At 43.0% G+C, this 23574-nt stretch overlaps 1 protein-coding gene across 1 annotated transcript in view; it reads left to right on the plus strand.

Annotated features, from left to right (window-relative positions):
• The first annotated feature begins 6346 nt into the window (after window positions 1-6346).
• Window positions 6347-23574, plus strand: part of MAN2A1 (mannosidase alpha class 2A member 1) — a 56596-nt gene continuing 39368 nt past the window's right edge. Inside the window, exons 1-4 of the mRNA XM_053407623.1 lie at window positions 6347-6484; window positions 16584-16844; window positions 19775-19919; window positions 21438-21609. Coding sequence (XP_053263598.1) covers window positions 6350-6484; window positions 16584-16844; window positions 19775-19919; window positions 21438-21609 — 713 coding nt within the window. The 5' untranslated portion in view covers window positions 6347-6349. The remainder of the gene's footprint in view (window positions 6485-16583; window positions 16845-19774; window positions 19920-21437; window positions 21610-23574) is intronic.

Genomic DNA, 23574 nt, shown 5'->3' on the forward strand with positions numbered 1-23574 from the left:
CCAGTGTTCCAGTTGTCAGCTAACATTCCACAACACCTTTTGATTTACTTTCCAAGTCTACAGTAAGTTACTGGAGTTCCTCCTCTGGAACGGAGCAGAGCGGCCTATACAGTGCCTTACATATGGCCCCGAAGCCCCATACCCATTGTTTACCTTTTTCACTTTCTCCTCTCTGCACTTATATAAGTCAATAATAATAAAGCAGTTTTATTTTAAATGTAAGTAGGGAGAAGGATGACTCAGCAAACAAAGCTCTTTCCACCCCTTGCGCTACATTCAAGGAATAAATGTTTCCAGAAAGCCTGCTTTAAACTCTTAATATCCTCCCTATAGTGTGTACAATTCAACTTCCCCGAAATCTGACAGAAGTAATAAAGTAATTTTTAAAAACCCACTTTGTATTTCAGTAAGTGCTAAGTAACAATCAGCACAAATTATGCAAATTGTGTTCCATATTGTCAAAATTATTCCAGGGACTGCAAATTCTGAGACATATGTGATGATTTAATTAGTTTGTGTACCATACGTTAAAACATCTGACACACACTCAGGAATGTTTGCATTCTGAAGTTATTATAGTGACTACTTTTTCTCTTTTTTTTTTAAGAGAAGGATTCAAACAAACCACCAAAAGAGGAATAAATAGTTAGGTACAGTTGATGTTATTTGCAACCATGGAAGCATATTCACAGAGGGGGAAAGAAAGCTCTTGAGTCATTCCAAACAACAATTTTGTTCCAAACTGTGATGATTATACAGTACAGATGTCTCTTTACCATTTGGCTTAGTGCTTACGTTGCATGGCCACAAAATACCTAGCCGTCAACATCCCGGAAGGCTTTGGGTTCAAGTGTTGCTTGTCTTTACATGAGCGACTGCCATGCAGAAGTTGGGAAATGATCCTTGGGATAAAGGGCTAGTAAGAACATTCCAGCTCCTCTAACACAAATAAGCCCATCTAACAAAAATATGGACGTGGGTGGCGCTGTGGGTAAAAGCCTCAGCGCCTAGGACTTGTCGATCGCATGGTCGGCGACTCGAATCCCCGCGGCGGGGTGCGCTCCCGTCGTTTGGTCCCAGCGCCTGCCAACCTAGCAGTTCGAAAGCACCCTCGGGTGCAAGTAGATAAATAGGGACCGCTTACCAGCGGGAAGGTAAACGGCGTTCCGTGTGCTGCGCTGGCTCGCCAGATGCAGCTTGTCACGCTGGCCACGCGACCCGGAAGTGTCCACGGACAGCGCTGGCCCCCGGCCTCTTAAGTGAGATGGGCGCATAACCCCAGAGTCTGTCAAGACTGGCCCGTATGGGCAGGGGTACCTTTACCTTTTAACAAAAATATGTCCTGCTAAGGATGCTGAGAATCAACTTTGCATCATTGGCTGTAGTCCTAAGCAAACCTGAACAGGTAAATAAACCTGCTTCTATTTAGGAATGCAAGGTTCCATTTTCACTAGGAAGTGTCCTCAAAGAGGAATTTCCTGTCTCAGGACTAGCAATTAAGCGTTCCCATGTGACGGGGTAGGGCGAAAAAACAGCAGCCAACACTAATTACAAGTATCCAGAGATTTCGGAGAGAACAATGCAAAGGCTGGGACAAAAGCGAGCTTCCATGAATCAGCCTTTCAGTTCTCTTCTACTTTTCTCAGACTGGTGTCCTAAGAGAATCCTGTTGGGCAGTGTTTAATTGTACACTATGCAACTTTATCACAAATGCAACATGTACTCAAGGCAAGGCAGAGTCTAATTTATACTCTCGCGGTTTTCAGAGCCAGTTGTATTTGTGGCAACAGAGAGAAGGAACATTTTCGAGATAAGCAAACTTTATTATTTCATAAGCTTTAATGAACTACAGTCCAGTCCAGTTTATCAGATGTGTTAGCTGGCAGGAGTGTGTGTGTGTACAGGTCTATCTACACACACACACACACACACACACACACAGGGAGGGATATATATGTTTGTGTAGGAATGTTAATGGATGAGTTCAGAAGGAAATAATGTTGCTTCCTGATACCAAATATTTGAGGTCGAGTCTGGACAGTACTGAACGATTCCTCCAGCTGCTTCAGGTCAATTCTTTAGTATTGCTTTGGCAATAAACTGTAGGCAGAACCTAAAGGTCTTTCCTCAGCTTTAGCAAAAGGTATCAGATGAACTCTGACCAATACAGATTCATTTATTTGCTTTTCCAAGTTCCTATCTCTGCTTGGAATGTGGCTATACCCGACTGGCCTCTGTGCACACTTTCTGGTGCCACTTTCTGGTTTGAGTTTTAACCATGCAATCCTAAACATGTTTACGCAGAACTCCCCCCACCCCCGCTTACTCTGTAGTGTGCCTTGGATTTCAGCCTAAAATGCCTTTTGCTTCTTTAACACAACTTCACCATTTTTCTATTCCAGGATCCAAACCAGGGATGTAGGCTGCAAAGCAGATTTCCCTGGGGCCAGCAATGCGTGTGCTCAAATCTGTGGACAATCGTTTAATTAAGGGTATTTTACTAATGAAGCATCATGCAGTCCTTGAAGCCTGACCAGTCAAATCTGCCTTGCCACATTTCTCCTCCAGGCTTTTAAAATTCTCTTGCCCCCATATGTCACACTGGTTCAATTATGGGAGGTACTGAATATGGCCCCACTTAAGCTCTGGGACACCATTCTAACGTGTTTATACTTCTTTTCATTGTGGTGAGGTTTGATGATAAAAGATTTCACAGGACTTCAGTGAGGCCTATTTTTTTTTAAAAAAATTTAAAGATGCATATTTAAGCAGAAGTCTTTTTGAGTCTTGAACCAAAGTAGTAACCTCTTCACATTGTGGTTATGGATGGCTTCCACTCACATATTTTGAGTGCAGTTTACAAAGATGTCCTCACATTGAGCAATAGGGGGGATTAGCACCTACTCTTCCATGAGCAATAAAATTTGTACAGTGGTACCTCTGGTTACGTACTTAATTCATTCCAGAGGTCCATTCTTAATCTGAAGCACCACTTTAACTAATGGGGCCTCCTGCTGCTGCCATGCCGCCAGAGCACAAATTCTGTTCTCATCCTGAAGCAAAGTTCTTAACCCGAGGTACTATTTCTGGGTTAGGGGAGTCTGTAACCTGAAGCGTCTGTAACCTGAAGCGTATGTAACCAGAGGTACCACTGTACTATGATTACTTTTTACCCCTTTGGTAAGGATGTGAACTGGTTGTGGGGGAAAATTAAAAATATTTGCTCATATTTCACGAAGTAACGCAGAACTTTCTTTTTTTAGAATAAGATTTTATGATGTTGCAAACATGCATTTTTTAAAAAAACTATTGGTAACAGCAGTTTTATATAAACAACTTTGATAACTTGGTTTGCAGTTTTATGAAAATTATTATTAATAGTATAAAGTGGACTGGTATGCAGTATAATTTATCCAGGTATGAACAGACTGACCAATGCTGAAATTTACTCAGTGACTTGTAACTGTTCTCTATTTAAGTAACAAGTGAATGAAGTGGAAGCATCATGCTGAACAGATGAAAATGCATGATGGCTGAAGATGGTGGCAGAAGGCTGCTCTAAATTTATTTTTCCTCCATTCTGACCAGTGAACTTTCTGGGCAGCTGAAAGCAAACTTTCTAGCAAATGCCACCACGCCTGTGCTGAAAAGGGCACATAAGATGATACAAGTACAATTTAACAAAATAGCTGTAGTACAGTCCTACTCACAAGTAAGCCTTATGAATTTGACTGAATTATTCAAAGATAGCCTTAGACATGAGCACACAAATATTTTGCTGCCTCCCATCTACAACAAGGGTTATAGGAGGAATTCCCACAATATATGAATTCTGCATTGCCAATATTATATGTGCCTGCTTGCAAGTTAGTCCAACTGAGCTCAGCGAGACTTACTCCTATCCAAGTATGTATGTAAAGGCCTGCAGCTTTAAGTAACATTAGTCTAGGGGAAACATGAACCTAAATACCCAGGCTGTCAATGGGGTTACTCTGAGGAAAGTGTGAAGGACATCCTTTTTGCACAATTTTTTGGGAATAAACTCTTCCACTGAACTCCAGAAGCTTGGAATGGTACGTATGCAAGATACCATGCAGAAGTTACTACAGAAGACTAGGCCGTTTGTTCAATATACCACAAGGTTGAAATCGTACACACATTCACCTGGGCATTAGTCTCCTTGAATTAAATGGCATTTGCTTATGTGTAGTCAAAGGATTAAAGGCACAAACCCAGAAGTAAGTCCTGGTCATAAAGGTTAGGATTGCAGCCATAGTTATTTATACTTTCGCCATAAGGTCCCAAGGCTTTCTATAACACAATACTACAATATTAAAATAAGTTTAAACAATTTACAACAGAATATTAAATATTACTAAGTTTTAATATTTAACATAAAAAAGAAGAGTAGGTCCTAAAATATATATTCCAGTTGTCATAGAGCAGGCAAGGAAAGCCATACATTGGGGAGGAAATTCTACAAGTTTTGGGGCTGACACACAAACCGCCCTCTGGCGGACCACATAATAATTATAGTATTAATTTATTATTTATACCCCACCCATCTGGCTGGGTTTCCCCAGCCACTCTGGGCAGCTCCCAACAGAATATTAAAGCACAATAAAACATCAAACATTGAAAGCTTCCCTAAACAGGGGAATTATATTATTATTATTATGTATTATTATTATGTACTATTATTAATAATACCCCATTTATTTGGCTGGGTTGTCCCAGCCATTCTGGGTGGCTTGCAACACATATAAAAACATATTAAAACGTCATTTTTTGGGGGGGGGCGCCAACTCCCAAGTGTGGGGGAATTCCCTAGAGGCTCGCCCTGAGATCTCCAGCCCCACGCGGGAAGGATGCGGTTTTTCAGCTATTTCCGATCCCATCTCCCCTCGCTTCTTAGCGTGACTAAAGACTTCCGAGCAAGCACGCGATGCCAAGGGGCTGCAAGCTTAAGCAGGCGCGCGCTCTTCCGGCCTCCATTGCCGAGCCCTGCAATTACCCCCCGACGTACGTGGGAGCGACCCGCACCTTCCGCTCCGCCCCCGACAAGAGCGGGACAACTTTCTAACTCGTGCCGGGGAGGGAGGCCGCCCCACCCAGGCGGGCATCGAGGGCCCTCGCCCCGTCTCTCTCGCGGAAGAGGAGCGCCAGGCAAGTGCCTGTGTCCCGCCTCGCACCTGCCTGCCGTCTCTAAGGCAGCAACAGCTGGAAGCCTCCGAAGGCTCCAGGGAAACGGGCGCAGCAGCTGCTGCTCCGCTCCCCGCGCCGCAAAACACAAAAGGCGCATTCTCCCGCCGGCCGGGCATGCCAAGCTCGCTTCCTCCCATTGACGCGCAGCTGCGATCCTATGCAAGCCCTCTTAGAGCAGCCTCGGCTTGAAGGGGTGGGAATCCCTTCCTAGGGCTCTGGGTTTGTGCAAGCGTCTTTTTTTGGGGGGGGAGGGGAACTGATCTCTGCGCCGAGATCCCCCAAGTGCCGCCTTTCTGCGGGAAGCGCGATCGCTACGGCGCAAGCGGAACTACCGGGGCGCGCAGAACAGCCGCGAGCCGCCTCGCAAACGTAATAACGGCGGCAGAACGAGGCGCGATCGCCGAACGCCTCGCCGCCCGCCCGCCCGCCTCCCAGCGTGGTCGTGGCGCTGTGTGGCTGGTGGTGGGCCAGGCTCCGCCTCGCCTCGCCTCTCCTCCCCGGTGCGTGTCTGGGGGCGGAGCGCGTCGCTCTCCGGCGGCGGCAGCAGGCGCTGTTGCTGCTGGACTGGCGGGCCAGGCGGCCGCGGCTCCTCCCCGCTTCCTTATCAGCCGCGCCGAGCGTGGGAGCGCCGAGCCCTCCTCGCCCGCCGCCGCCGGTTCCAAGTCCCGCTTCTGGCAGAGGCGATCAGGAAGCAGCGCATCCGGAGCTCCGGCTGCGTCGAGGCTCCCGGGCGGCTGGCTGCCCTTCGCTGGCCCCGCGCGGCTTCCTCGTTCCCCTTCGCGCCGGAGGAGCTCGAGCGGGGGAGCCTTCTCGCCTTTCCCCGAAACTCCCGGGCGTATCTTGGTGGATTTGTCGAGGGGCCCCGACGGGAGGGGAGAACTTGCCCCGAGGGACTCGGAGAAGCGGCTGGAGGCTTGGCTTCGCCCCGGCCCCGCTGGCTGGCGTCCGCTCGGGCCCGGGAGGGAACTTTTGTCCTTCCTGCCGAGCTCTCCGGCCCTGCGGCGGGGCCGGGATTGTTGGAGATCGCGCTCAGAAGTTTAGTTGGAGCCGGAGCCGCTACTGGGCGGGGTAGGGCGCGGGGCGCATTTGGGTAGCTGCGCTCGGGGCTCTTTTTTGTGCTTCTCCGCCTTTGCTCGGCGCGGCGATGAAGCTGAGCCGGCAGTTCACGGTGTTTGGCAGCGCGATCTTCTGCGTGGTGATCTTCTCGCTCTACTTGATGCTGGATCGGGGCCACCTGGACCACCCCAAGAACCACCGCCGCGAAGGCTCCTTCCCCCAGGTGAGTTGGTGCGGGGTTAAGGGGCAGATGGATCGCGGGTGCGCGTGTTTGTTGTGTGTATTTGTGTGTCATACAGGCTTGTATCGCAACTGTGAGCAGTTACCAGGAGAGAAGGAAATGCAGAAAGCTCGTTTGAGCGACCATAAACCGATTCCGGATCAGTGCCCTTGCCCGTAGATAGGATCTGAGTCAAGTAGGGTTTGGGGTTGGGGTGTCTCCGGAAAGGAAAGGGGAAGTTGCTCATACTTCCCCCTTGTTCGATGGAGAGTGGGGAGCACTAGGAGACTCCTATCTGCCCCCTTTCTGCGCCCACTTATCAGTCTGATTCGATAGGACGAATTCCCGGGTGGAAACTGCACGTGGGATTGTAGCCTTCCCCTGGGGAAAAGTCGCATCCTGACCGACTTCGAATGGGAGCTCAGCGCCTTAGTGCCCTACTTTCTATGTTGGGTAGGCTTAATTCGAGCCGCAGGCCAGTCCCGGAGCCAGATTTGAATGTCACGCTCGGCACAGCCTTGGAGTACGTACTGTAGTAATAAAAAGTGCCTGCTTCTTTCTGTCCTTTACTTACTCCAGAGGAGTCATAGCCAGAGAGTAGGGTGCAAGGCTTCAGACAGGTGGCGTGGCTCTCAGAAAAGGACTACAATACTCTGCTGCCCTAAAGTAGACCTGGGAAACGAAGGGGATGGTGGCTGTTAACGGCTTGATAGGAGCTGCGTGAATGTGGGAGGGAAACTCATTTGGAGAAAAGCAAGTTTTTCCTGTGTGCCTGTTAAATGGGTGCTGTACTAGTCCCAAGGCACAACTGTTTTTTATTTGCAAAGTCTTATTTTTCTCACTCTCTATATTCCTCCTTATTCCCCAAAGAATGCAAGGCAAAATACATGGGAGCTGCCCTGTGTTTTTTTCCTTAAAAAAAATTATTTGGCATACTTTAGGCCCTGTGTGCGAGGCTGGACTGAGGCTGCCAAGTTAGCATTGAGCTAGGTTTCCATGTTTGAAATCCATTGTAGTTACATTACATTATCAAGTTACTTGCTTGTTGCTAGAAAGTTAATACAGTGTGAAGGCATAGGGCTTATTTTCTACACATAAAGACACCTTGTTTTATGATTTGTACTTTTCCTGATCTTATATGACAAGTACAAATCAAGTAATCTGATGTTCCTGGCTAGGATCAAGTCACCCAAAAGAGTTATGTCAGGCTGAATAATTTTCCTGGGATATATAAGAGGGTGTGTTTGCTTCTGAGACAGGTAACTTTGGCACAGAAAGGTGTGCATTTGAATTGGGTAAATGAGGCTTTTCAACTGCTTAACAGGTTAGAATGCACCGCTGGAAAAGAATTGAAATTAGTATCTTATATCAGTAGGAAAGAGCTTATTTTATTTAAACCAGCTTTTCCTGCAGATCTTGGCCTAATGCTCAGAACTGTAAAACTTAATGTGGGTTGTGTAACAAAGTAAGTGTATTTCAACATTTAGTACAGGGCTTGGGGGGGGGAATCTTGCTCTTTTCCACCTCTGTGGTTCTAAAACTTCCAAATTCCTATGCTATTAAGTAAAGTATAGTTACCAAAGACTGCTAATAAATCTATCATCTCTTGCGTAACCCGTGCTTTAATATACACATTCTAGAAAGTGGTATCCTTGCCTTTATGGAGCACAGATATTATGGAAATGATAGGTTTCTAAAGTGTTTAGTGCTTTGATTTTTTTTTTTAAAAAAGCTGCTTAGAAAGTTTTCCTGTGCAACAGTACGTCAGCATGCTAGGTTGCATAGGAAGAAGGCCTTTGGAAGCTGTTGGAAAGAGTTGTGACATTCCTGGTTTTGTGTTTGAGAGAGCCTTAGCTCAGGAGCGGCTTGAAAATAGAGGGTTTTCTAGTTACTCCTAGTAACTTTTGTGGTGTGATTATCTCACCACAAAACACACTCAAATCAATAGTTGCTGCCACTTACTGAGGGAGCAGTATGGATTCTTACTACTTCAGTTAAAAGATCCGGTTAGGGTACTGAGTTGCAAGTATTCCACCTTTGGACCCTCTCAGCAGCCATCTTCCCTCCCTAAAGGGATAATGATCAGTCTTTGCTGAACAGATAAAGCACTCATGTGAGGTGACAAGAGCCTAGTTTAGAAATCTGTTCAGATCAAGTTTCCTTAACCAAGAAGATCACTTTATTGTTTAAAACAAAACATTAAAAATGCACTTTCAGAAATAAAGGTAAAATGCAATTTCTAGTTTAAAATGTGCCTCTCGATAAATATGTTAGACAGATGTTTATGCTTGCCTGGTTACAGATCCAGAGGAAAAGGCAGTAATTCTTACTCAAATTCAGGAACTTTCTACTTGGCAGAAGGGTACAATGTAGTATTCATTAGTTCACCATTAAGCCTCCTACAATATTCCTGGTTGTACACTTGGCTGTGAACTAGCCCCAGGGCACGATCTGATCTTGAATGGCAGACCAGGGCAAGTTCCAGCTTGTCTTCACAGACAGTGTGGCATCTGGGGTGTTCTGATACTGTCTAGAGTGTCAGCTTAAGAAACACACACACAGTTCGCCCTTTGGAAAATAGGCAGGCTAGCCTCAGCAGATGCAGACTCAAAGCGATCATATTTATCTCAGATGGCGTCATATATTCCTAACACTACAGATAACTTAATTGCCTTGAGCACTTGTTTCTTCAGTATCCCAAAGTTTTTTTGTGAAGGGAGGAAATGTGTGATAAGGCATGTGAAGTAGTTCCTTCTTACCATTTGCATGCGTAGTGTCAAACAAAAGGACATTGTTTAGTGCATTTATATCTAGCCTTGCTTCCGTCATGAAACTCAACATCTGTACAAGGTGGTGTACTTTGGGTTCCCAGGTGGTCTCCCACCCAGGCACTGTCCAGACCAAAATAGACTAGATAACAAGTATAGCTTTGGTTCTAGTCTATGTAGATTCTGGACATTTTAATTGGAAGTTAAATTCAGTGTGTTGACATGTGGTTCTCCAATACATGTTGGTTGAAATCTAAATAATAGGATTTACGCAGTGCTGTTTTTCTAGAAAAAGAGGTGCCAGAACTCAACATGAACTTCTCCCTCATTCTCTTAGAATGGCCATGGTGCCCACCTGAGAGATGCTGGAACGGAGTTCCGGAGAGTTCCGGAAGAAAAAAAAAGCGCCCTGGATTTATGGCCTGTTAGTATGCAGAGTCAGGCATATTTTAAAATATTCAGTGAGACCAGTGGATTTAAGTAAACCTAATTCTTCATAGGATTGGGCTGTTAATATGCAAGTGCTGAAAGGAACACAGTCCTGGTAGCTGTGCAGTTTTCTGACTGGAATGAGTTTGTCTCTTGCTACATCAGTTTGTCACTTCTTTCAGACTAGGGATTAAAGCCTTCCCAACCCAAAGGGACTTAGACACATCATTTCCATTCACAGCCTATTGTGTGTGATCTTGTGCCCACAATACACAAATATCCAGAGACTGAGGGTCATGAGTCAGACGGCACATATGTCATAGACATAGGAGACTTCCTGGTATACCCATGGAAGACTCTAGTGGTGCTTTGCTGTGGCACTTTCCCCTAAAGAAAGGAAACTAATGTTTAAGAAACTAATTCTAAAGGTCCTGAAGTTTTTAAGTGTGGACAAAATGAAATAAGAACCCAAAATAGCAGAAGTCCTGCTACAGGTTTACAACATAATACTGTACACAATTCAGAAGGGGAGAGGGTGAGGACATTGGGGGAGGGGATAAGCAAGTTCAGGCACCAGTCATTACACAATACTTGATTTTTTTAAAGTGGGAAACTTGACTTAAAGTCACTTCAGTTTAAAAATCAATATGTACTTTGGCTTTGGGGGTAGAGTTCAGTGAAGTGCTCCTCAGCAAACTGAATCTGTGGAGATGGCAAGGCAGCGCCACACATTACAGAGTAAGATTGGTCCTTGTTTCTCACTGCCATGGGTAAACACCAACATTTTGGCATGATTGAAGGACACTTGAACACACAATCCATACGAGGCAAGGCAGATCAAATGCACTTTTCCTGTAACATCTGAAGAGAATTTAGCATAGGGGCCTGGTTTGCACATTTACAGTAAACCATAGTTAGTGGGTTTAATTTGAACACATATTTGTGGTCTGTCTTGCTCCCTCCCTGCTAGCACTGGCTCTGCGTTGCATCTGTAGTGTCGCTGTCAACGAAACAAACAAAACTGACAAAATTGGTCTGGTGTTCAGTGATGCAGAGCTCTTTATTGTAGCTCAGGTTCTTAAAATAAAACAGCAGCACCTAGTTCCTCAAAGCTAAGTACCTCAAAATCAGCCTGCAGCACAACATTGTTTTTTATTCTCTTGGTATCTGTGTCGAACATTTGTTTTGAGCCTTCCAAAGTTGGACGTAACAGTAATCCAGGGGTCAAGGTTTGCTTCATCTGCACATAAGCAGGAAGAAGCAAAAAAGCCCTTTTAAACTTTCCTCCCTGTGTTATCAGTGTTCTACTACCTGTCTCAAATGTGCAAATGTTTTGCAAACTTTACAGAACAGACACAATTGACCCAGTGTGGTAATGCACAGACTTGTTCTGTCACATGCAGAGCAGATCTCTCTCTCTCTCTCTTTATATAGTTGAAATATCAAAGAATAAGACTATCTGGGTGTTCAGTGGTTTCCTAGTTGAGCAAAGTTATTCCAAAGGGTAAGACTCCTTTGCCGTACATTTTTTAATTAACCCATCCAAGCATGCAGCTGAAAGTTGTTAGAAGAACAATGAAAAGTACGACTTGTGTTTGCAAAAGGAGTCAGCTCTGACTTTCTATACCAAAACAAGAGATTACCGATTCATTTACGGGCTGCAAGCTGAATCTTGCTAGATCTGTTAGTGGGAAAACAGATCAATGTTTCTATAACACAGGACTCGCTAACAGCTCAAAAGATAACCTCAAGGCATTTTGGCCTTAAAGTGTACATGGCACAAAATGCCCAGCTCTGTTTGAATATGATCCTCCCTGGAAAGTTTTGTGCCCTTTTTAGATTTATTGAACTATGTGACACTTGGCATGAATGCCATGAAATAATCAGTTAAGTGTGCCTTTCCTTAAATCTAAACTTCTTCATTTAAACAAAGTGACTCTTTGGTTTTCTAAAGCAGCATCTGAGTGAAGCTGAAGTTTAAAAAATATAAACAGGCTTGTCATTACTGTCCGAATGGAAACTTTCAAGTCAGGCTTCCTCAACCTTGGCTCTCCAGATGTTTTGAGACTACAATTCCCATCATCCCTGACCACTGATCCTGCTAGCTAGGGATCATGGGAGTTGTAGGCCAATACATTTCCCATCATTCCTGACCACTGATCCTGCTAGCTAGGGTTCATGGGAGTTGTAGGCCAAAAACATCTGGAGGGACGAGGTTGAGGAAGCCTGTTCCAAGTAGTCCAAAATTCAACTGCTAATTACTGGCTGGGGTTCCCTTCAGAATGCATATAATGCCTGTTTTAAAACAGCTGCATTGATTACCAGTCTGGGCCCAATTCAAGGTGCTCACATTAGTGTTTGAAACCCTAAATGACTTGGGCGCCAAATATCTGAAAAACCACTTCCTTCTCTACAGACCCTATTTAGTATTAAGACCAGCAGTGGGAGCCCTCTTGGTAGTTCCACCTTCCTCAGATGTTGGGCGGAAAAAGGTATTATGTGTGGCAGATGTGTCTGGCGTCTTCATTATGCAGCTTTTATCATATGATAAAGACACACCTCTTTGCCCTGACCTTTGATACTTGAGATAATGTGTTTTCAGGACCTACCCTATTCCTATGGCTGTCCTTTGTTCAAACAGCTTTTAATGTTGATTTTTAGATTGTTGTGACCCATCTTGTGACTTCCTGGTGAAGTTCAGGCTGTAAATATTAATAACAATGTAGTAACAACACAATCTGTTGTAGTGTTCCTATGATCCTAGAATTGTAGAGTTAGATGGGACCATAAGGATCATCTAGTCCAACTCTTTTGAATCTTTTGCCCAACGTGGCAAAATCTCCCAAAGGACAGTGTAACCATCTCCTAACCTTAGTTGGAGCTTAGGAGCGTGTTGTGAGGTCTCACTCCTCCTTTTGTCTGATCTGTCATTTCCCTTGCAAACTTCCCCTTCCCTAGAGGGGAAGACTTGGAAGATCTGAATTTATATGTCTGCCAGTGTTAGATACTCACATATATGAGCTAATTGCCAAACGGCACCTAAAACCTAGGTTACAGCCCCCACAATGGAATGTCTAGACCAGGCACCCCCAACCTGCGGCCCTCCAGATGTTTTGGCCTACAACTCCCATGATCCATAGCTAACAGGACCAGTGGTCAGGGATGATGGGAATTGTAGTCCAAAACATCTGGAGGGCCAAAGGTTGGGGATGCCTGATCTAGACACCTTTTTTAAAAAAACAATGAAATTTATGGTGATGATGATTCATTTCATTTCTATACCTTTCTATATTTTAAAGAAAAAATATAGCTGTTTACAACACGTTAAATAAAAGAATTCGGTATAAAACAAATATAAGCTTCAATAAAAATATTTCAGATCCTTCCCTAAGTGACATTTTGCTTTCCCCATATTTACCTACTTAATTTATATAGCTGCCCCAAAGCAGAAGTACTCTAGGAAGCCAGTATAGTGTAGTGGTTAGTGTTGGCCTGGGAGATCAGAGTTCAAATCCCTACTCAGTCATGAAGAGGGGTTACTTTGGGCCAGCTGCTGTAGGGATTAACTGAGGAGGGGAGTACTCCTTGGAGTAAAAGATGGGATATAAATGCAACAAATAAGCTCTTCTGCTTAACATCTTAAGAAAGCTGGAGGGGCCAGCCAGATGGAGATGTCAGTCGCCAGCTTGGCATCCAGTGATCTCCGCGTGTTTGCAGTTGGACCTGCGCAAGTCGCATAATACGCCTAGTGCCTGGGGAATTTTTAACATTGAATTGTCTGCTCAGCCATTAAGCTCGCTTGGTAAGGTAAAGGTAAAGGTACCCCTGTCCGTACGGGCCAGTCTTGCCAGACTCTGGGGTTGTGCACCCATCTCACTTAAGAGGCCGGGGGCCAGCGCTGTCCAGAGACACTTCTGGGTCACGTGGCCAGTGTGACGAAGCTGCTCTGGCGAGCCAGCACCAGCACAGCACACGGAAACGCCGTTTACCTTCCCGTTATAAAGCAGTACCTATTTATCTACTTGCACTTAGGGGTGCTTTTGAACTGCTAGGTGGGCAGGAGCTGGGACCGAAAGATGGGAGCTCACCCCACTGCGGGGATTCGAACCGCCGACCATGCGATCGGCAAGTCCTGGGCACTGAGGTTTTACCCACAGCGCCACCCGCGTCCCTAAGCTCGCTTGGTAGTATTGTGCAAATCACTTTTATCAGCTAAATTGACTCTGATGACTGAGTTTTGGATACCCAGAACTCTGCATTGCTTCAGTGCTCCACAAGGCTAGGAGGGGGCAGGAAGCCCATGAGTAAAGTATAATTATGAACGAAGCAGTTCCTCATCTAAAGCTAATTTTTATCTGTTGCAGCAAAAACAACACTTTTGCATCACAAAGCCAAAGCTTTTTATTATGGCATAAGATTTCAAGGAAGTGGACTGTAGTCCATGAAAGGTTACATTCGCCAAAATAAGTGTATTATCATTAGGTGCTGTAAGAGTCTTTCATTTTTCTTCTAAAGCTGTTATATTCTTAAAGTATTTTTGATATTCCAGAATGCTACTAAAGAATGAAAGCCTTCAGTCCTGTGAGAATCCATAATTGCGAATACAAAGAATTCAAGTTTTGTATTGTTCGAGATGCAACGGTGAATTAATTGAGGTTGTGAGGTTTCAAAAAATACTAAGTAAATTTTAAACCTGATGCTCCTGCTTGAAGAAAAGCAGGAACCAACTCGCATGTGGTTGCAAAACATTACTTCTGTAGCCAAATATCATATCTGTGTTCCCTGGAATCATTAGTTCAGGTGTTCCAAAATTATGGTAATAAGGTAATAGATTTGAAATGCACACCGCTCGCTCATTGTCTTAACTGGAAGTGATTTTGTTGTTGTATAATTCGCAAGGACTGCTAAGATTAGAATGTTTCAGATAATTTTGGCCTTAGACATTTGGTTAATGTACCACCAGGGGGCATGAAGTAACACTTCAGTGCTTTAGCTCTTTTTTTAAAAAAACTTTCTCAGTGCTGCCATAATATTTATAAATTGCTTTCAGATGCTCAGCTTTGCAGATGCCAGAAAGAATACTGCGAACCTTTGTATCCCCCCCCCAAAAAATCTGTCACATCAAAGGAATGATCTAATCAGCAACTAGTGTGGCTTGTAAACCTGATAAAAACTGTAACATTTGAATGGAAAGGTATTAATGAGCATTCCTTTTAGAAAGCAGCTCATTCAGACAGAAGCTTAAAAAAATGCAACTGTGTATTAAGACAGAAAATAAAGGAGCTAGCTGCAAAGGATCTAGACTGGGGGAAAGACAACCCCCAGGATTCCTGCAGAAATACTAATAAGAAACAGAAATGCCCCGAAGGAGAATTTACATGCTGTTGAATGGATTAGCGTTACTGTACCTGGTGTAAAACAGGATGTATTGCCTTTCAGTAGATAGAATTTCAGTTTTAGCTGGTTCAACGTGTGTTCCTGTGCATTTTCTCTTGTGGACTTTGGGCAGATCACTGTCTTTAAACTTTATTTTTTAAAAAAATAATTTTTGTTGGTTTTTACACATGTTTTCCAAACAAAACACAACATCCCATCTCATACAGTATAACAAACCTTTGGCTACCACAGTGTAGGACTTCCGTCAACCTTGACTAATGGTTTTCTAGCTTTCTTTCTGATTTTGCATTTTATTTTAATAGTTATTGCTCTAAAATCCAGATCCTAAATAAACTCCTCCTTAGTCCTTTTTTGCAATAATTCATATAGTTCTCCTTACAAAACTTCTCGCAACCCTACAAGCGATGTCAGTTGATTACAGTTGTCTTTCAAATATATCATAAATTTCTTCCAATCTTTCAGGAAAGTCTGGTCTTGCTGCTTCCGAATTTTCCCAGTTAATTTCGCCAACTCGGCATAGTCCATCAGTTTGATCTGCCACTCTTCTTTTGTTGGCACTGTCTTTAAACTTTCGGTCATCAGTGGATTAAAAGTTGCTGTTTTAGATTGTTGTGGCAATGTTAAAACTGGCATATAAACGATTGTTTTACATTTACATAAAATAGGTAGCTAGCACCTGTCATGGCTCTGCATTTTTCCTCAAGTGCATTTGGTAGTTGGTTAAATGATCCTAGTCTAGACCAGTTTGTAACCAATATGTTGGTGGCAATACACTTGACAGCAGCTGTTGGACATTGAACAACAGTTGCCATTAGCAAGGAATGCACTGGAGAAGTTACACTTCTCTGCACAGATTAGTGCCTTTTTGTGCCTAGGAAAGGCAGCTTACATGACACAAGCAATAGCACAAGGGAAGATGTGTGGAAAAACTCCCAATAAACCAGGGAGGAAATAACACCTGCTTCCCAGAACATTGATGGTGTGGACAAGCTTCAGCTTTTCCTCTCCTGAAACTTTTTCTAGTTCCTCTTGAAAACCGGTTATTAAAATCATATGTCATAAAGGAAATGTCTGCATATTAATGAAAATATTAGACCATCTTTTATTACCTTTTGCAGCAGGTTACAAAACCTTTCAGTCAGGTCTTGCCTTAATAGGAAGACAAGTTCTCAGATGTGCTTTTAGTTGAAAACATGGCTGGAAAGAATTGAAAAGTTAAAATTTGAAAATGTCTGTCTCTTCACTTGCTTTGTAATGGATTTGTGCAATGTGCTTTCATACTGTTATTTTTTTATTAAGACTTTTGATTACTGAAGAAAACAGTCTTCATTATTTTAATCTTTTTCTGAGAAAGTTTTCTTTGGTCATCAGGGGCTTTTCTTTTCCATTTCTTTTCCTTTGGACTCTGAAGGCCTGTTTAGTAGAGTTGTGAGTTTCGTTCAGTACAAGTGGGATGTGAAATACAGTAGCTTGCACATTTGAAGGACTAATGTTGTGCCTCTCCACAGGGTCAGCTTTCAATACTGCAAGAGAAAATAGACCACCTGGAGCGCTTATTGGCAGAAAATAATGAAATAATTTCAAACATAAGAGATTCTGTGATCAATTTGAGTGAATCTGTCAAAGATGGACAACGTACTCCAGAGGCTATAAACTTCAGTCAAGGAAACTTCTCTGAGCTGTCACCTCTTGCCACTATGTACCTCTCAGTTGACCCTGAAGATTGTCAGTTTGCATCAAAAAGTGGAAGCCAAGCCTCAGATGTACAGGTAAGAATATAGTGAATTTATTGCGAGGGATGAGCTGTGTATTTAATTCCATTCCTTTCAGTCTCACTGGGTGCTCAGTCGTAGCTTAATCCTGTTTGTGCAGGTTTTTCTTTTTCTTCTTTAAGAATGCACAGAAAGTCCACATTTAAACTACAATTCTTGTATATACGTTTTACATAAAATACACCCATCCATAAAATATGCATTTTGTGCAGATCTTTTGCATACCAAAACGAAGTGTGCAATGCAGGGGTCAGCAAACTTTTTCAGCAGGGGGCCGGTTCACTGTCCCTCAGACCTTGTGGGCTGGACTGTATTTTGAAGAAAAAAATAATGAATGAATTCCTATGCCCCACAAATAACCCAGAGATGCATTTTAAATAAAAGGACACATTCTACTCATGTAAAACACGCTGATTCCCAGACTGTCCGCGGGCTGGATTTAGAAGACGATTGGGCCAGATCCGGCCCCCAGGCCTTAGTTTGCCTACCCATGGTATAATGCAACTGGAAACCTTTTTTTCCAATCCTCAGCCAAAGTCAGGAAAACAGACTAGACTACTTCCTCTCCTAACCACTACTAAGCTTTTTAAAGTGGGTCCTTAAGTGAGTTTCCCAAACAACTTAGTTGACTTGCAGGTTAATCAAACAAAACTTGACTGTAAGTTATACTTAAGTCAGTGGGACTTACAAGAAAAGGTGGTTGAGTTGCAGCCTGAGGGATGTTTTTTGTTCAGTTCTTTGGTTTTAAGGAATTGCCGCATTCTTTCCAGGTGGAATTTGAGTGGATAACTGGTGGGTACTCTTGGCTCATCTAAGAAATGAGAGGTCCTGCATGGTGTCGCATTATATAGTTGCAGCATTCTCGTTGTGCTTTGGAATGATTGTGCCCACAGAGAGTGTTTTTCTATTGGCATGTTAAAAGATACATGTTTATGATGCAAGTTACCTTTAAAAACTAAACTTAAATCTGAAAAGCTATAACATGGATGTTAAAATGTTTCAAGATATGAAGATACTGAATAATGGGAGCTCTGCAAGCTCAAAAGATTGAGCCAGGTTGCTGGTAGGGAATTAGCCTTGTTTTGTGTTATAAGGCTTTTGCTTGAGTCCAACAGCCAGAGATTTGACTGTTTTCCCCAGGTCATTATGTAAATGTCGGCTTTTGTTGGCATTTTAGCTCTTGGTCATGTGAATGCGCCTGCTATTCTTTCTCAGCTTTTCTTTCTCTGACCTCTTTTTTTCCCTTTTCTGGACAGTTTTCTTTCCCATCCATCATATTCAACACTCCTTCCCCCCTTTTTACTGTAGTCCATTAACTGCCCAGGTATCTGCTGCTGCTTTTCCTGGGCCACAGCATCTTATTAGGTTTCCTTGTTTAGACCCTTTCTGTCTCCAGCCAGTGACAGCCAAGTGACTTTTCTAACCCCTTCCAACATTAAGAAAGTTAACGGAGGCATCTGTGTCATAAATACAAAAATATTACTGCATTACTGTGTAGATGACAGCCACTGTGGTAAGATCATCGTCATACAAATCCCCCAAAGGAGACGATAATTCTAGTTGCATTGAATGGAATTCATTGATACCTTGTCAGCATCTCAGCAGTTGCAGTTAATATCAGTTATGCAAACCCTGTTTTTGATCCGAAAGACTTTATTCTGCAACAGAATACTGACACGCAACTTCGTGCTTTGCAAGGTTTAGATAGGATTTTAGTTTGTCGGACTGAAGATTGATGCCCATGTTGCAGCATCTTTATTAAAAAGAGTGTAGAATGCATCGTGCCCCTTTGTTCACTTACTGTAAGGTGTAATAGTTGCTTGGTTACCTTTGAGCAGGTTTTGTGGGAAAGGTAAGCCGTAATTGCAGAATCAAATGTGTCATGGAGAGTAGTCACGCTCAAGCTTCCCTGTTTATGTCTTGTACTTTGAACAAATCAAGAAAAAAGCACACACATATCAGCTCACTGTGTTAATACTTGATTTAATGCTGATTCCATCAGCCTTGTGCTTGTAATTATAGTGGGTTATTAAGACTCATGTGATGGCACACTTGAAAAACAAATCCCAGCATAAAGACAGCAGGCTACTATTGCTAGAATACTTTCTTTCATGGGACAAAGGGAGCTCAAGGAAACGACAGCAACTAAACATGTCTTTAAGACAGAAAATATTTATACTCCTTGTTAGAGATGGGGGGTGGGTGGGACTTCCATGCTGCAACTCACCCTGAAAGTGTTTTCAAGAAGTCTTCGATAAATATTAGACATATAAAAGATTTTTTTGAGCGTAATTGGGAACTGCTGGTGTGCGCTGGTGTCTGTTGTATTGTTGGCTTTTCTCATACATTTGTACCTTGGAAGTCGAACGGAATCCGTTCCGGAAGTCCGTTCGACTTCCAAAATGTTTGGAAACCAAAGCGCAGCTTCCGACTGGCTGCAGGAAGCTCCTGCAGCCAATCAGAAGCTGCGGAAGCCCCATTGGACATTCAGGTTCCAAAAGAACATTTGCAAACCGGAACACTCACTTTTGGGTTTCTGGCGTTCAGGAGCCAAAACGTCTGAGTTCCAGGGCGTTTGGGAGCCAAGGTACGACTGTAGTCGTATTTGATGCCTTGTTCTTGTTCAGAAAGGAGTTAACACTCTAGGCATGCAGAAAGTGGGGTTGTGGTGATTATTGATCACATTCAGTAGGTGCAAAGTTTCATTTAAATAACTTAATCAGATACTTTGCTCAAAGTATTCCATGTAAATTCTCATTTGAATAAAGAACATAGACAAATTTTCAGTGTGAGTTTTTCCCCTTACTATTTTTTTTAAAATAATAATAATTTGCAACTGACTACAGCCTTGCCTTTGTAAGTGCAGAACTGTGTACTTCAGCCACTTAATGTGTTCTCATGTAACCTTTTTTCTTCATCCATTTTAGATGCTAGATGTCTATGACATTCTTCCTTTTGATAATCCAGATGGTGGAGTTTGGAAACAAGGATTTGATATCACCTATGATGAACACGAGTGGGACAGTGAGCCTCTTCAAGTTTTTGTTGTGCCTCATTCGCATAATGATCCAGGTAATACAAAATTCTAAAAGGATTTGGAGATTTATTTTTGCATAGCAGTTGCCATCTCTATCTGCTGGGCCTCAAATGTGGCTGAAATGTGGTCCTTGACATTCTTTCTGTGTAGGGCAGGTTTTATCCCTTGTAGGGCAGTAGTACAAGGCAAGTAAGAGTCTTAATACTCTAAAATCCGGAGCCATTTGATTCTTTGGATAAGACCAGTAAGCTTATTTAAGGAACAGACAGATTGAGAAATGCTGAGAGCCCAAAGCTTGCATGGGAAACATGCCATTATTATTTTTTTTTACATAAAACAGAAAAGGGCTAAAGCTAATAACATATTCCAATGGATAACTGTAAAGTTCTGCATTTGCCTTGGAACAGAAGATGCAGAAATACAGGATAGGTGATGCTTGGTTTGGCAGCAGCATATATGAAAAGGAGGTAGAAGTATTAATGGCACATAGGCTAAATAGGTCTGCAGCTTGATGCGAGATTGAAAAAGGCTGATGCAGTTCTAGGCTGCATCAATAGAAATATATGGCCATTTCACAAGAAGTAATCATACTGCTCTATTCTGCTTTGGTCAGATATCACCTGGAGTACTGTGGTGAGTTCTGGCCATTGCAGTTTAAGACAGATATTGACAACCTGGAATTTGTTCAGAGAGGAGGGATACAAAGATGGTGAGTGGCCTGGAGAACAAGTCCTTTGAGGAGAGATTGAAGGACTTGGATATACTTAGCTTGGAGAAGAGATGATTAAAAAGGCAATACGATAGACGTATTCAAATATTTGAAGGGCTGCCACATAGGTGATAGACAAAATGTATTTTTTGTTACTCCAGAGGGTAGGACCTGAACAAATGGGTTCAAGTTATAGGACAAAGGATTCAGAGGACATGTTAGGGAGAACTTCCTAACCCAATGTGTTTGCTGCTCATGGTATTTCTTTACAAAGGGATGACCATGCAGCTGAGCTGACTTCTGTTGGTTCACTTTTTATTATTTCGAAACATGTGCCGTTCCCCATGAGTAGCTAATTTGGTGACCTCCAGAGGCTGCTCCCATCAGCCTCTGCCTTCATAGTCAATGGTGGGAGTTGTAGATGGTTACACCATTGTTTAGCACAGGCAAACTCGGCTCTCCAAATGTTTTGGGACTACAACACCCACCATCCCTAGCTAGCAGGACCAGAGGTCAGGGATGATGGGAATTGTAGTCTCAGAAACATCTGGAGGGCCGAGTTTGCCTGTGCCTGGTTTAGCATCATGTTGTTTACCCCTGTCTTACAGCATTAGATGCTCAGATCATTCACCAAGATGCAGTATTACCACCATAACTTTTGTTTTTGAAGTGCTAAAAAGCAACAAGATATAGATGAACTTAATTTTTATGTGTGTGTGTCACTGCCAGTCTGCAAACTGCTTCCAGTGTAACCTTAGTCAGGTAAATGACTCCTGACTATTGTTTCTGGTAAATCCTTTATTCTACTTATTTAGTCACTGTGTGATCTTTTTATGTTTAAAAGGCTGGCTGAAGACATTTGATGACTACTTTAGAGATCAGACGCAGCATATTCTCAATAACATGGTTCTAAAGCTGCAAGAAGACAAAGGGAGGAAATTTATATGGTCTGAAATCTCTTATTTTTCCAAGTGGTGGGATGGAATAGATAGTCAGAAGAAGGATGCTGTGAAAAGGTCTGTATATTTTATTTATTTATTGTATATATATGTATATGCCTCCCATTCTGTCAGAGGCCCTAAAGGCAGTTTAGTATTAAACTACATCAATATTAACTATAGTTGTTTTCGTTATTCACAGGTTCATAAATTGTAGTCTTCTAACGTGTTGCTGTATCTGGGATTCCCCCCCCCCCCCCCCAATATACAATTTAGTGGAATTCCTTAACAGTTAAATTACCAAGCGCTATAAGATGAACACTTCGGAGCAGAAATCTTAAGTGGTGGCGCAAGCAATTCTTTAGTGAAAACAGTGTCATGGGTTACCACTTAAACAACCCCCCCCAAAACCTGCAATAAGGTGGTTATTTGGCTAGCGTTTAAGGTACAGAAATGCCAGTATTCAGCTACTCTAGAAAGTTGTTGAATTAGGCATTTTTCTCCCAACGGTTTTACCATTTCTTTGCTGTTCTCCTTCATGTGGTTGTCACTCATTTGTTGTAGCTTCTGTTGAATTTTCTGTTTCTGAAACCGGAAGCATTAACAATGCTGTAGCGAATGTGGCAAGTTGTTGGCATGAGCCTTCCCAATAAGTATTCAAGTGCTTGCCACGGACCAAAGGGCAGGGCAGCGTAGCTTTATTAGCACTGCGTACAAGTCAAGTGGGGACAGTTCTCGAGGCTGATTGACGAGTGTGACTAAATCACAGGACTGGAAAGTGAAAATAGAATGACAAGTGAAAATGAAATTACTGCATCAGATCTGGTGCTCTTAACTCCACAGAGAGATGCAAATTAACTTTGTGTTGCTGACACAAAGCATACGGATCAACATTCATTTTTCTTGAAACCCATTGAAAGAGATTTTGCTTGCAGCATTCATTGCTATGGTATTGTCCCAAATAGTGTTGTCATGATGCATAATTTTTCAATAGTGAGCATTATGGCTTAGTATATTTTGCATGCAAAACAAGCATATTGGTATTCTGAGTATTCATTACACCCTGCTTGATAACACCTCTAGGTTGATATCCAGAAGCAATGTAGTTCAAGTCACTGAGAGCCTTTCCAATTAGTGCTTTAAAAAGTTGATGCTGGAGAGAGAGTGTATTATTTTTTTAAATGCTCAGCATTTTTTTCCATACGAACTGCCTGTCTAGTCCAGCGTTCTGTTTCAGATAGTTGCCCGTCACAGGCAGGGTGATGGCGGTGATCATTATCCTTTGTTGTTTGGCTCCCCAACACTTGGTGGTACAGTGGTACCTCAGGTTAAGTACTTAATTCGTTCTGGAGGTCCGTTCTTAACCTGAAACTGTTCTTAACCTGAAGCACCACTTTAGCTAATGGGGCCTCCTGCTGCTGCCGTGCCGCCAGAGCACAATTTCTGTTCTCATCCTGAAGCAAAGTTCTTAACCCGAGGTACTATTTCTGGGTTAGCGGAGTCTGTAACCTGAAGCGTATGTAACCTGAAGCATATGTAACCCGAGGTACCACTGTACTCAGATGCTGAATTTGTGATACAGCAACAGGCAGGGAGATTCATTTAGCTATCACGGCAAATTGTGGTGTGCCTTGTTCTTGCCGCAAACTTGACTCCTCTTCTCTGTGTTTGCCATTTTGTGTCAAGGAATCATAGAATTAAAGAGTTGCAAGGGAGCATGAGAGCCATCTAGTCCAACCCCTTGCAACGCAGGGATCCTTTTCCCAACGTGGGACTTGAACACACAACCCTGAGATTAAGAGTCTCATGCTCTACCAACTTGAGCTAGGAGCACAGTACCTTCCACCAAAATCCAGCAGAAACAGTAAAGAAGGGAAATGCTCACAGGGACAAGCTAAGATGCTTGATCTGTGCTGAGGAAGAGACGCCTTAGATTGGAAGAAGGACCTGGGTACTGTATATGGCAATGTAAATTCTATTACTGGGGTGTCTCTGGATCTCCTTAATGTCCGGGACACTCAGCCTGCCTGCTCCAAAAGTATT

This window comes from Podarcis raffonei, chromosome 11 (assembly GCF_027172205.1).
Source record: "Podarcis raffonei isolate rPodRaf1 chromosome 11, rPodRaf1.pri, whole genome shotgun sequence".
NCBI lineage: Eukaryota > Metazoa > Chordata > Lepidosauria > Squamata > Lacertidae > Podarcis > Podarcis raffonei.